This window comes from Cucumis melo, chromosome 3 (genome assembly GCF_025177605.1).
Source record: "Cucumis melo cultivar AY chromosome 3, USDA_Cmelo_AY_1.0, whole genome shotgun sequence".
In the NCBI taxonomy this organism is placed as follows: Eukaryota; Viridiplantae; Streptophyta; class Magnoliopsida; order Cucurbitales; family Cucurbitaceae; genus Cucumis; species Cucumis melo.
In genome coordinates, this window is record NC_066859.1 from 29,743,691 (window position 1) to 29,758,442 (window position 14,752).

General features: G+C 33.4%; 2 protein-coding genes across 3 annotated transcripts; one reads left to right on the plus strand and one right to left on the minus strand.

Annotated features, from left to right (window-relative positions):
- Positions 1-6,832: 6,832 nt before the first annotated feature.
- LOC103487879 (uncharacterized) lies at positions 6,833-8,699 on the minus strand. Its single transcript, XM_008446386.3, has 3 exons — positions 7,793-8,699; positions 7,520-7,705; positions 6,833-7,449 (listed from the first exon to the last, which is right to left on the minus strand). The coding sequence occupies exons 1-3, from the start codon at positions 8,282-8,284 to the stop codon at positions 7,168-7,170; spliced, it is 960 nt and encodes a 319-aa protein (XP_008444608.1). The 5' UTR covers positions 8,285-8,699; the 3' UTR covers positions 6,833-7,167.
- A 2,266-nt stretch (positions 8,700-10,965) lies between these two features.
- Positions 10,966-13,909, plus strand: LOC103487876 (ADP,ATP carrier protein 1, mitochondrial). Of its 2 annotated transcripts, none has more exons than XM_051082413.1 (4): positions 10,966-11,111; positions 12,122-12,638; positions 12,725-13,096; positions 13,222-13,909. In XM_051082413.1, exons 2-4 carry the CDS (start codon positions 12,135-12,137, stop codon positions 13,516-13,518), a joined length of 1,173 nt encoding a protein of 390 aa, XP_050938370.1. In that variant the 5' UTR covers positions 10,966-11,111; positions 12,122-12,134; the 3' UTR covers positions 13,519-13,909. The 2 variants fall into 2 exon arrangements, with proteins under 2 accessions (XP_050938370.1, XP_050938369.1); XM_051082412.1 differs by having other exon boundaries at positions 11,047-11,213.
- Positions 13,910-14,752: the final 843 nt, after the last annotated feature.

The following is a 14,752-nucleotide window of genomic DNA, read 5'->3' on the forward strand; positions in this document are numbered from 1 at the left end:
GGGTATGTCTAAGAAGGGTAAAGAAAAAGAGAGAGTAATATTTAAGTGTATATTTAAGGGGAGAGAGAGAGAGAGAGAGAGAGAGAGAGAATTAAAGGGTCACGAGGGGTATATGGATTCTACAAAGAAATCACACTCCCTAATTAATGCCTAATTGATTCAACAACACACACACATACATACACACCCTTTATCTTTCTACCTATTCCTATATATATCTTTTTTAGTACTCCCCAAAAATCAACCACGTGTCAAATTCTCAAGGAAAATAGTATGTTCTATTGTAATTCTAAATATATAAGTTTTCTTTTTCCTAACCCAATTCCTTTTGCTTGGTTTGATGTAAAGGATTTCGTTCACAAATATTTTACTTTTCACGAGTCCAAGAAATTAATATTAGAGGATAAACAAAAATGTACCCCGTTGACACATTCATACCACCTTTAGCCTTTATTATATTCAAACCTTTCAACTTTTTTTCTTCATCAAGATAACTAATCTAGTATATTACTCTTTAAACAATAAAGAAATGTTGTACAAATAAAGTATAAGAAAGCTTATGAACCATGAATGGTTTCTTTAGTATAGAAATTTGGAAGTGGTGGGTTCAAATGTAATTTTTGGCCTTTTGGTTGAAAGCATATCAATCTTATGTTAATTCATGACTGATTTATCTTTAGACAATGGTGTGAGTAATTTAATTGAATGGCTTGACAATTCTTTCCTTATAATTACTCAAATAAACTTGAATGAGTAATACACCAATTAAACTTATTTACATTCGGTACTATCCTATCCCACTTGTTTGGAGTTTGAAATATAAGTTGTTTTGTAACTAAGAAAATTGTTAACTAATTTCTTCTTATATATTTCTTCTTATATATTTATTGTATGCTCTCGATAAAATGTCCATTCCAAAAAAAAAATGGTATTCCCAACTTGACGTGAACCAATTTCCAACCCTTTGGCTTCATTATAATTTACAACCCCTTTTTTTTTTCAAATCCCCCTACACCTATAGGCAAGACCACGTCATGACCTCTAAATAAACTTTGGGTTGGCACCAAGCTTGAAAAATCGTAGTACCATTTCAATCATTCAATAATTTTTATAGATTCACCATTTAATCAAAGGTGAATTCTTGCGGACAGATTCAAACATATGCTAGGTTTTAATAATTTCACCTACTAAAGCTTTTGACTATTTTCTTTATCTTAATTTGACTAATGGATTCGTTTTGATATAAAAACTAGTAGACATTTTTTGATCTTTCTTTTTAAACTATTATTAAATATATTGAAGCGTGCAAATAAAATTTCAATGACCATAATAAACCAATAGAATCTAAACTTTTTTAACTTTATGATCATCGTTCAAATATTGACTTTCATATGTATGGTTTTTTTTTTTTCTTTTTTGAACAAATCATAAGAGTAATAGAAGATCAATAGACATATAGGTGCTAAAATTAAATAGAAAAGTTATACTTTTTGTAAACAAAGTTTGAGTACAAAAGTATTTTAGTATCTAAAGTTTTAAATTCGATGTATAAATTATTGATGGAGTTTGATTGGGAAGCATTTTTATCCACATAATTAGTTTTTTTATTGATTGCTAATAAAAAGAACTAACATGACCATTCTTTTTTTTTTTATATATATATATATTAAGATATTTTATGTATATACAAAGATTTGGTATCTCATTTTAGTTATGCTAATTGATTTTCTAATGGAAGTTGATAATGCCCTAACTTAAAGGAAGGTTAGGCCAATTTAAAAACTTTTCTCTTTAGAAAAAGGGGTTAGACTATATAAATAAATAAATATATATTACTCCCATGCAAAAGTTGATTTTCTCCAACAAAAGACATTAAAAATAGGAAGAAAAAAAAAACTTCCACCAAATTGAGACCTATACACTTCCTCTAATTAATTCAAAAGAAAATTTCATATAGAAAAAAAAATGAACTTTCATATGACCAATGGTTTCTTATCAACAAATAAAGCTAATTTTAGGTCACTTTACAAAGAGTATATCATCAAAAGGATAGAAAATACAATAAATGTCTCATGTCTTTCCCCCACATTATCTTTCCTTTTCCTCATTATTTTTTCTTATATCTTTTCTTTTTACTAAAGAAGCCCCCCTAGCTAAGACACCAACCACAAACCCTTCTACAAATAATAATAATTAAAAGTATAAAAAAGGCATATTTTCTTCTTCAAATTCCGTGACCATTAGAACCTATTGTAGGACATCACTTGAATATGAAATGAGCTTACTCCAAGTTTTCTTTTTCCTTCCACTTGATGGATGGATCCACCCAGTCCAAATATGTTACCAAAATATCCTTTTTAAAAATTGAGCTCCAACATGTACTATAGACACATTAATATTGCAAAATACATTTTTGTACTTGACTCTCTTTACCAACCTTTTTTTAAAGTCCTAGTTTTCAATGATTTATTAGTTGTCTAATTAACTAGTGTGATACGAAACAAAGTTCACATCTTTTGGTAATCAAAAGTAAAAGATGTAATTTTGTTCTCGTATGTTGTAATCAAACTATCTTAATTAACTGTTCGATCAAATGGTATAATTGTTGGAATGCTTTGAATATATTATATTGCGCTCAAACGATTGAGTATAGGGGATCTAGAGAGTGGCTAGAGACATCTTTGATCTATAATTTGAATGAATCCCTAATACTAAATTGTTCTCCATTTATTCGCGAGGGAAATTAATATACTTTTAATAAACCATGTACAATTACACACTTATACATATATTACAACAACAACCAAAAAAAGATATAAAAAAGATCGGAGTAGATTTAGAAAACACAAAGTTGAGATGGAAGATTAGAATGATCAAAACTGACAAGTTGATGTGATATTGGGCCTTGAAATTCCACTAATTACATGCTTTAAATTGGTGAAATGACCAGGTAATGGCCGACCCTAGGCTTGCAAAATCAATGGGGGCCTAGCAATGGTTTTTTTCTTCTTTTTTTTTTTAGTACAGAACATGAACACACATGTGCATTGATTATTATTCAAATATGATCAAAGATTAAGAAGGGGAAAAAGGAAAAGGAAAAAAAAAATAAAAGAAAGAAGGAAGAGATGTTTTAGAATGTGGATGGAAGAGGGGAACATAAAGGCTGTTAGATCACATGGATATCACATTCTTTTTCTTCTCTTCATCTTCTCTTCTTTTTATACTATATGACTTACCTATGTGTGTGTGTGTATATATATAATCAATGTTAAATATGAAAAAGGGTATATATATATTGAAAAAGAGAGGGTCCCATTCATTTTTGCCCTTTGCCCTAATACCATAACATAGCCTTTGCACCCAAAACCCTTCTTCCCCCAATCCAAGGGATTCAGAGTAATTAATGTCATATATATGATCCATATCAAAAACCTAAATATTCATTTGGGTCCCTCCATTTTCTATCCTCATGCTTAAAGTTTCAATCTTTTCTGTCTTTTTTGCCCTAAATGATTGTCAATTATGCCATTTTTTCCAATTTGCAAAAAAAATATATCTCTGTGTGTGTATTAATTCTTCCAAAGTTAACCTCAACTTGATCATAGAATCATGTAGGAATCATTTGAAGGATATTATTTATTTTTATTTTTATTCGTTTTGGTGTGTGATCAGATGAATTTAAGGGGTATTGAATATATGTGTTTGTAATTAATCATATGTCTGTGTTTTTTTCTTATAAAACCCACCACCTAATTATCCACTTAGGAAACAAAAGAACTTTTGGCTGCTCAATCACGTCAATAAGAAAAGGGGATTGCATGTTGAGTCATCAGATGCAGATCGTTCATCTAAAGCCATAGAATTTCCCCGGTCCCTTTTATGGGGTAACACTAACACACCCTTTCCCCTTCACCTTTGTCCCCCCTTCCCATCTTATATTTACATCATACACATTATTTCTATATTCCAATCTTATGGGACTTTCATATTTCCTTTTAACATTAAACATATACACACATTTTTATCTCTAACTATAGTTTTCATTTGGTTTCTACACATTCAATCGTCAATTAATTATGTTTAACTATTTTTCACCGTTATTAAATTTAAATTCAAATTCCCACCTCATAATTATTTCTAAATTAACTATTAGATATTCATGTTAGGGTTTTAGGGTAGGTAAAAAAAATGTGGAATTTTTAAATATGAAAAAGAAAGTATCTTTCCAAGAGAGAAAAAACAAACTAAACAAAAAAAATGGGAAAAAAATATATTGTGTGTGCTTGTGTTATATATCAATAATATTCATTTTGAAACGAAAAGGAAATTATTGGTTTAAATTCCATATAATCAAACTTTTATTATATATATTAAAAAGAAACACCTTGAAAGTTAGTAAATTAGATTCTAGGAGTAGAGACTTGAAATCTCAGTTCATGTTTTTTAATTTTATTTTTGGCCTTTATAGCATCACGTCTACTGTTACCAAAAGTGGAACCAAAACTTACAATGCTGGTGCTTTTTTCTGATGTTGGCTTTAATTAAAGAAACTCTAAGCTGTTTTCACGATCCATCCCCCAAAAAGTAAAAAATAAATAATAATAACAAATACACAAATTTCTTATCCATCAATTCCCCAATCCCATCATTTATCAGTTCAGTTCCTCCTTATAATTTCTGCTTCAAAACTAAAAAACATAACAAACTTCAGAACATTATCACCATACAATAATGTCTTTTCAACCCTATATATGTCTATACACCTTAATATATATAAATATTCTTTATTTATTCATTTGATCATAAACTTATCCTTTTTTATTTTTTGTCTTTTTTGTAGACTGTGTGTGTGAGAAAGAATGGAAAAGGAGAAATGAGTGAAGAAGAAAAGTGGGATTTGAAGATTTTAATTTTTCCCTTTTTTTTTCTTGAAAGAGATGAATGATTCATAAAATCTATGAGGAAAAACAAATAGATACAAAGTGGAAGAAAGGCACAAAAGACCCCACAAAGACAAAGAATGAAGAACGGAAAAAAAAAAAAGTTAATAGAGAGAAAAAAAAAAGATAGGAAAGGAAATGAGAGAAGCAGCTTTATAGGGAATAAGGAGTGTTGGATCGATGATTGAAGTGAAACCAAAGTCCCACTCCTTATTCCTTAATGGAATTTCAGTCTGTCCACTACTGATTTACATTACAAAATAACATTTTTTTTTTTTCATTTCTTCTTCTTCTTCATATTATTATTATTGAGAGAGAGAGAGAGAGAGTGTGTGTTTGTGAGTTCGAAAAAAGAAAAAAGGCAAAGAGGTATGAGTATGACAGGACTTTGTATGGGCTGAGATTTGCGGTGGTGAAAGTGGAAGTGGAGATTCAATAATTAATATAACACTAATTATACATATAGTTTATAATCATGGCACAACCATTTTTCATTCTTTTTCCTCTTTGTCATCACTTTCTAACTCATCATTACATAGGAGAAACGAAATTCATTAATATCTATCTCCCTCAATCTCTTCACTTTTCTTCTAATTCAAAAACCATTCAGGGACTTTCTCCATATTTTTCTTTCTTTCAATAATGGAGCTATGGAACTTTGAAATTACACCCACGTTATGTTATTATTGGTTACTAGTAGTGTATTATCATTAATGTATGATTGGAATATACATGGAATGAAGATTAGTATTATTTTACGATAGATTAAAGCATATTTAATTCATAATCTCATTAACTATTGATACCTTCTTAGTGCATTCATAACTATTGACTACCAGTTGGGCCTTGTGCTTTAAGAATTAAGACAACTTGGGATTAGTGTGGGCTGGACCCATTTAATGGGTTCAGTACAAATGGGCTCAATTTTTGGGCCCTGGGATCATTGTACATTAAAGTGGCACAGTTTCATCTTCCCCCCCAAACGTGATGGAATGATGTGATCTCAGTTTCAGCTAGAAAAGCCCAAAAGGAACAAAAGAAACAAAGTTGAGATTAGAATATACAAGCTTTTGAAGATTCTCTGGAGTAGACAATACAGTACTATTGTAGATAGGTATGTTAGATTTTAGAGAGTGTACGTTGTCCCTACTACAAAGTTCCATGTTGGCCGAGGAGGAAATTCATTGTGTATAAAAGTAAAAACAACTATCTTTTCTAACTAATTTTTTTTGTGGTTCCAAAGTCAAAATAACGAGAGTTTATGTCGAAGGTGGACAATATTATCGTATGCACACTTAGCAAGTACACTGATTAAAGATAATCTGTAACACAGGGAATTTTTTTCATTTTAAAATTGTGTTGAATTAGAGAGTTATGTCATGAGATAGCTTATATTAGTTGTTCATTTGGTATATCAAAGTCTTAGGCTTCACAAATTTAAATGTCCAACTTATGCCCACACCTTGTATGAAGAAATTTATGTTAGTTATTGATTGTGCTTCTTCAATCTTAAAACCTTTTTTTTTTTTTTTCAAAAGGGACGGAATGATCTGGAATTTGTTCCTAATCATACAAACAAATAAAACTACGAAGTCGGTTCATTGACAGTAAAATTATAAAATGGAGAATATCAGTTCACAATGTTCACATGCATGCGTTGCTATATGGATTAAAGAATACCAAATCCATATGAATATATAATGAATTGTTATAAAGTTTGACTTTTACTTGCAATAAACAACAAACATCCAATAGACAAACACACCCTTCCAGACGCAATTATTTTACCAATCAGCCACCGTCCATTATGAACAAATCAATATCTAAAAGTATATAAGTAAACCATTTATTAAGAATAATAATAGTACAATGATGGAGCAAAAAACATGTAAATTAAAATTTGATTTTATATATATTATGATCATATCATCACTCAAACATATCGTAATTAAAAGAATGAGAGAATTAAAAATCGAAAAATAAAATAAAAGGCCAACATTCATTCACATGTCGCTGCCCGGAAACCAACCTGTATTGCACTAGTCGGGCAAACGGGCAGCCAATCGAAACCCCGTTTCTGTCGCTTATTCCTCTTTTACCCTTCCCGTTCTGGCGTCCCCCGTTTCTGTTCGAGTTGTCGCAGTCCGCCACTCCTAGACACCTCAAGAACAAAAAAAACAAGTACTGATTTTAATAAATGTTGAAGTGATTCTCGATTTCGTTTTCAACCGACTGTGCAATTCTTGAGCGACATGGGGACATTGAGTTTCTTGGAATCGAAAATTATGGGGCAATCGATGTGTCTGTAGAATTTTGGCTTCACTAATTGGCCCAGCACGTAGGCTCTGGATCTGATCACGAAACTCAGTTTCAACGGCAATGGAGTTTCGGGGGTTCCAGTGGAACTGCTCAGACTTGCTCCACTTCCGTACAGTGGGACTCTGGTGCCGATTACATTGATAGTTAGAGATCTATGACTCTTCCGTGATTGATAGAACTTTTTAACCTGAAAATTCCGACAATTTGTTAGAGATTGAATGAGAAGAAATTTGGGGGTTAGGGTTTTGGGAACTTACGGTTCCTGATGCGACTGTGATTTCAGAATATGTTAAATCGACGGGAGTTGAAGAGACGTGGACGCCGAAGAATGATCCGGTGTTTCGAAAAATGAGTTTCACAGTAGAATTTACGGAAGCCATATCAGTGGCGACGCCGGTAAAATCGGAACCGGCTTGGATTTTGAATTGCTCGAATGTAATGCTCTGTAAACAATTCGGAAATTCAGCGAACAAGAAACAAGAAAAGATCCCTAACATAGAAAATGTATTGCATTGTTGTTGTGATTTTACCTTCATAGTGACCCTGGGCTTCATCGGCCTACTAGCACCCCAAAGAATCAAAGCGAACATAGAGAAAAGAACAAAAAATCCCAAAATGAAAGCGAGAACATAGCAGCGACGAGGAAGAGATTTTCCCCGATCTTCATCTTCAAGAAGGCCTTCCTCTTCGATCACATCGCATTCCTTCCATGGCTTCTGACCCTTCCGATGGGCGCCGCGAGAGACGTCATTAGGAGTGATCTTCCTGGATCCAGGTTTAAGAGATCCGGAAAATCTACTGGAGGAAGATTCTCTGGAGTGACGGCCGACGGAGGAGCGAGAATGGGGAGGGGAGTCCATGGGACTGGTGAGAACAGGAGTAGAGTGAAAGGAGGTGGCAGTCTTCTCCCCATCGTGTGAGTCTCTGGAAGGGCTCTGGACGTAGTAGACGGGACGGCGAGGAGATCTCGTAGGAGAAGAAGGGGCGATACTGGTGACTTCGGAGTCGGTTTTAGCGTGCATTGTGAGAGTTATCGGGGTGAAGCCTTTGGTATTGAAGAAAGGGGATTGGTGTTCTAAGGTAGTAGAGTGGAAGATTGTAGTGCGTTGATTGAGTTGGAATCAAGAGAGTGAAAGTGGAAAGAGTAACGCCATTGAAGACGGGGGGGGGGGGGGGGGGGAGACGCGGTTTTGTGAAGTGAGTATTAGGAAAAAAAGGGTAAAAAGGGGAATTGGAGATGAAATTTTGGCGTAAGGCTGAAGAGGGAGATTTTGGAGCAATGGAATTTTAGTTACTGACAGCTAGGTTACAGTTGGCACCGCCAATACGAATCTTCATTATTGAACGCGCTAAACCCCTTCCATTTATATATATATATATACACACACACACACATATTAAACAAATGATAATATTAAAAAAATCAAAATTAAAAATAGAGTAGATTTTGGTATTAAATGAGACACTTTACAATTTATAATTTATAATTATATATAGGAATAAATAAAAAGAAATAAAAGAGAGATTATTGTTAATTGTGATTTTGTGGTAGTGAGTTGTTAGGCAAATGAAAATTGGGAATTATGGGGTTAATGTTAAACGTTAGGTTTGCGTCGGTGGTAAGAGGGGAAAACGGAGCATGTGAAGTGAAACCAATCCATGTGCGTGGCCTGCTGCCCAAATCCTTTTTCTTTTTCTTTTTCTTTTTCTTTTTCTTTTTCTTTTCTAAATCAAAACGTTTATATTATTTGGCGGCGTTTTAATATTGGTTTTGTTTTGGCCGGTTAGGTCCATAGTTTAACACAAAGGCTTTAATATCTCTTCTCTCAATTTTCCTATAATTTGTTTTTATTGCTAACCAAACCAAATGCCTTCTGAATATGTAATTATATGGACTCATACATTTTTTTTTTACTACAACACGATAATTATAAATATATCATCTTTATTGTTTTTATTACTTTTGACATGTTGTCAAGATAACACTAAATTTGATAGATTCATACTTTTAAGTAACTATAATTAAAAAAAAAAAAGAAAAACAATCTAATTACGTTAAAGGTTTAAATCTATTGTTGAGTTTTGTTACAATTGCAAAATTCTTCATGATAAATTATTATTTGTGATTTATGTCGAAAATACAAGTTAGAATGTGTGAACTTCAAATATAAGAATGAGATTAAAACAAAACTCAAATCTTAAATTAAATTTGTAATTTTGTAAAGTTAGTAACTAATTTGGATTCAAACTTTAAACTTAACCACTATTATATATATATATATATATATATTATAGGATCCATGATATTATACAACTTTTGTTTTTACATTCATATTGATTCTCATGCTTCTTATTTTTAGACTTTTGATATATGACTTATGTGACAAATACCTCGTAAATGTTAAAAGTCAACACGAGTATGCCTTGGTTGATTAAGACTTTACATCCTCGATAAAAATGTCAATAATTTGATTATCTGCTCAAATCAAATTAAAAGAAAAAAACTAATGTTAAAAATATTGATTTTTTGCTCGCATATCCTTGTAGTCGTTAATGTTTGAAATCAACTTAGTAGCAAAATGTCAGAACTTATACGTTAGTGCTTATAGCATTTCCATGTTTTAATATAGTTCAACGATAAATTGATTAATTAAGTTAAGATAATGACTGAGCAAACTATTTTTAAATAGTACTTTTTTTTTTAGTAATGAAGTAGAGTTATATATTTTAAAATTTTAGACATCTAAATAGTAATTCAACATATTTATAGCTACAAAAAGATATTAAGGATTGATACTGTAAACACAAATATAATTTTAAGTATAGTAGCCATGAGAGATTCGAATACATAGCGGTAAATCATCGTTGACACAAAAGGCTATTAAAAGAAACTAGGAAAATTGAATTATCCTCCCTATAGCAAACAGTTAACTTAACATGTTTATCTTCACTATTAACAATAAACAAAAAAAAAAAATCTTTGACCTATCACTAGAGAGGAACAAAGCTCTAGACCATCGAGATTTATTCCATTTTTATATTATAATCGTTATGACATGTGATTCAGTCTCGATAAATTTTGGAGAAAAACCATATTTTTATTGGTTTTGTTAAACTCACTCCAATAAAACTTTGAATCTCTTATCTAGATACCATATTACGGTACCAATATTCAGTATTTTACTAACTTTCTGTGTGAGCTACATTTAAGTAGAGAAATTTAAAAAATTTTCTTCGTTAATCCTAATATCATTTCAGTTACTCGTGAACTTGTTGTATATGTCACACACATTAATTAACATCTGTTTGACTTGAAGATCACCCTCCACGGGTGGACCATCTTTTAAGTAAGTTGTTTTTCCCTTTATGTTTGTTCATTAGTTGTGTCAATAAAATATCTTTTTTTTTTTTTTTTTTTTTTTAAAGTATGCAAAACAAACCCCAATCTTATAGTTAGTTATCGCATTTTTAAACTTTCAAATCTTAACAAAAGATTGTACCATTCTTTAATCAACAAAATTAGCAGATAACATAATATTTAAATACTAATTAACACAGAAAATCAATATGTACATTAACAAAATCTATCTACTTCTAACGGTATGTTCGAATGATATGTCCACACATTAATTAACCATAAAAGTCGATAATCAAAATCTCATGGTTAAGGGCTTTCATATAGAGGCCCAACATGGCCCAATAGCGGCCCATTTTAGACCCCTAATCCCGACATTATATTGCAGCGCGAAAGCCTCTCCCCGCCTGAAATATTCGCCTTATTCCAACGCGACATTGTAGCCGCGGCGGACTCCTCCAAAATTCCCTCCCGGCCATCAGTTTTCTCCCAAGGTATAATCTTCTTTCTCTCTTTTAGATACACTACTCTCTCTCAGATCACTCTCAATTTCATTCTCAGATCCGTTAGTTCTTCATAGCTCCACTTTCTTACTGGTTCGTCTTTCGTAAAACCGATCCTTACTCGTCTTTCTTCTGCCGTTTTTGGGATCTGATCCGTCTATATTTGATTGATTTCCGATTCCACGGACTTCAGTTAGTCGGATTTATATGTTGTCTTATCGTATTAATATCTAGATCGAGATCTGTAAATCAAGTTTATTTATTTATTTATTTTTGGTTGTTATACTGTTTTTTTCCTAAATATATCACCTGTTGTTGATTACTGTTCACCTTAACTACGAGTTTATTGTCTGTTTTTATTTTATGTGAATTTTCTGGTCTCGGTTCGGTTTCGTTATGTTTCCATTTTTTCCGATCTGTTTTCATGTGTTGTATTTTTATTCACCTCTTATATTGTCATGATAGATTAAATATGTGGCCTCTAAGGGATGAGTAGACCTCTTCTTATAGTGATTGTCTCCTGTTGTTTTACTCTGGATCAGCAAATTTATAGTTATGATTCTGTATTCTCGTGGATGTATTTCATCTGTAGTTTATATGCTCTAATTCGGAGACTAAAATGATATGCTTGTATACGTTTATTTGTTCTTATCTTATCAATCATTTTGTGTTCTGGCGAATTGGGCTTTCATGAATCAGTAAAGGTTCATATGTTATGTTGCAAATGATCTCTAAACACTTGTCCATGTTGCTATTTTTCAACCGTTCTTGGCATTCGTCATTTCAGATCTGTTTTCAACGAAGATTTAGAATAGTCCACGGTTTGCAAGATTTAAAGATGCTTATAAATTTGTAACTTTGTTCTTCGATTCTTTATAGAACTATCTATGCCTTTCAAAATCTCTACTTTTGGCCTACTGTTGGGATAGTTTCTCTTTGATATGCGTTCCAAATTTGAATTAGAATTCCTCATATGACGTGGATTTTTGAAATTATTGCAGGGAAGAAGTAGCCATGGCTGATCAGGTTCAACATCCCACTATCTATCAGAAGGTTGCTGGTCAGCTCTCCCTTCAGTCGAGGGTTGCTTCGGGTTTTCGTGCCTGTGATGATGGCTTTAGGAATCCTGCACTCTATCAGAGACGTGCACCAATCACCAATTATTCCAATGGTGCTTTTCAATACCCTGCAGTGCAATCCTGTGTAGCTACAACTGACCTTTCTAGGGTTGCCACAACTGCTTCCCCCATTTTTGTTGCTGCCCCTGCTGAGAAAGGAAACTTTATGATTGACTTTCTTATGGGCGGTGTGTCTGCTGCTGTGTCCAAGACAGCCGCTGCCCCAATTGAGCGTGTCAAACTCTTGATTCAAAATCAGGATGAGATGATTAAATCCGGACGTTTGTCTGAGCCATACAAGGGTATTGGTGATTGTTTTAAGCGCACAATCAAAGAGGAGGGTTTCGGTTCATTGTGGAGAGGAAACACTGCCAATGTCATCCGTTATTTCCCCACTCAAGTAAGTGGTTTTCTTCTGTTGTATAATTTGATCTCTCAATCTTCTCAACTTTCTTGAGCTAATTGTTCTACGGTTACTTGCTCCAGGCATTGAACTTTGCTTTTAAGGATTACTTCAAGAGACTTTTCAACTTCAAGAAAGACAGGGATGGTTACTGGAAATGGTTTGCCGGTAACCTGGCATCCGGTGGTGCAGCTGGTGCTTCATCCCTTCTTTTTGTTTACTCTCTTGACTATGCTCGTACCCGATTGGCAAATGACGCCAAAGCTGCCAAGAAGGGTGGAGAAAGGCAATTCAATGGACTGGTTGATGTCTACAGGAAGACGTTGCAGTCTGATGGTATTGCTGGTCTATATCGTGGGTTTAACATTTCTTGCGTTGGTATCATCGTGTACCGTGGTTTATACTTTGGAATGTACGATTCTCTGAAGCCTGTTTTGTTGACCGGGAAGATGCAGGTCAGTTTGCTAGTGGTTTTAGTTGTTTTCTGTGTGCATTATATAAATTGGGTTCATCGCTGGATGCCAATGTTTGAATTGCTGCTATGTTCTGATTATATTCTACTGTTTTTGTGACTCTGCAGGATAGTTTCTTCGCAAGCTTTGCCCTCGGTTGGCTCATCACCAACGGTGCTGGTCTTGCATCCTACCCAATTGACACTGTTCGTAGAAGAATGATGATGACGTCTGGTGAAGCAGTGAAGTACAAGAGCTCATTGGATGCCTTCTCTCAGATCTTGAAGAACGAAGGTGCCAAGTCTCTCTTCAAGGGTGCTGGTGCTAACATTCTCCGTGCCGTTGCTGGTGCTGGTGTGCTTGCCGGTTACGATAAGTTGCAGGTGATCGTCTTCGGGAAGAAATACGGATCTGGTGGCGCTTAAGCTGAGGTAGTTAACCTCACCTCAAAGGTTAATTCATTTTTCAGATGTTGATGAAAATGTTTCCAGAGTTTTGGACTTTGTTCCGGCGATTTTTTTTCCTTCAATAATTTAGTTTTGAAGGGAGTAATTCCCAAACTTTTCAGTTATTAAAAGGCTATACTTTAGTTTTGGACTGAGATGCAGAGCTTTTAGAAGTGTTTCACATTGGGGTCACCCGTTAGAATCTCAAAATAATTTCTCAGATATTTGATTTAATTGTATTCTGTTTATTTAAGTGAAACTTTCACTTACTTTACAACAGAGGATGTTCATCTGGGGGCTTGTAGTAGACGGAATGTTTTGCGATCTAGAAATTTCAAAATCAAACCAATCTGCCTTTATTAATCTTTAACTCTGTTTTTTCAGCTCTTTGAATACCCATACAATAAAGTTTCTTCTTTTTTCAGTCCGTATGGAGAGATCAGAAATTAGCATTTTTTTCACGCAACAATTGTTAGAAAATGAATGTGAAGATATCTGATTTAGATGCACAAGTGATTGATTTATTCATTCAAACAAGTCATAAATAAATGTTCGAATAACTGATCCATTCTCACCATTAAATTTGACTAGCCGAGTTAATCTGAACATGAGTAGTTAAAGTGTACTAATATTTATATTTTATTGAGATTTTGCTAATTCGCCAACTTAGTTGGAACTTTGAATAATAATATAAAAAAACTTCAACAACCACTTCCACAAAAAGTCAAATTTGCACAAAAGAGACCATTCAAGCTCTACATTGAACACATCAAAAAAAGAAAAGTGGGGAGACCCCTCGAAATCTCTGCCTAAATTCTATGACTTTCGTACTAAAAATATGCTTTATAGTTCATGAGAGGCCCATGAGAACCATTTTATTGACTTATTGAATAAAACTCTACCACGTCCTATGTTCTTACAAAAATTATACAGATCATTTTGAATTAAGACCAAGTCGAAACTAGACACTAAAGCGAGAGACAAGAATGTATTATTTTCCCCTAACTAAATCATAAATCATATTGCTTAACATTCAACTACAAAACGATACCCAAACATAATGGGAAACTATTGGAGCAAAGTGATAGTGGAGAAGGATTGGATGAGGATGGAGTCAGATTTGTACACGGTCTAAGTTGGAGGCCTCTCTTATGCAAATGAAGACAATTCTTTTTGCGAGGAAAATTGATGAAGGCCCGAAGGAATTCCAACA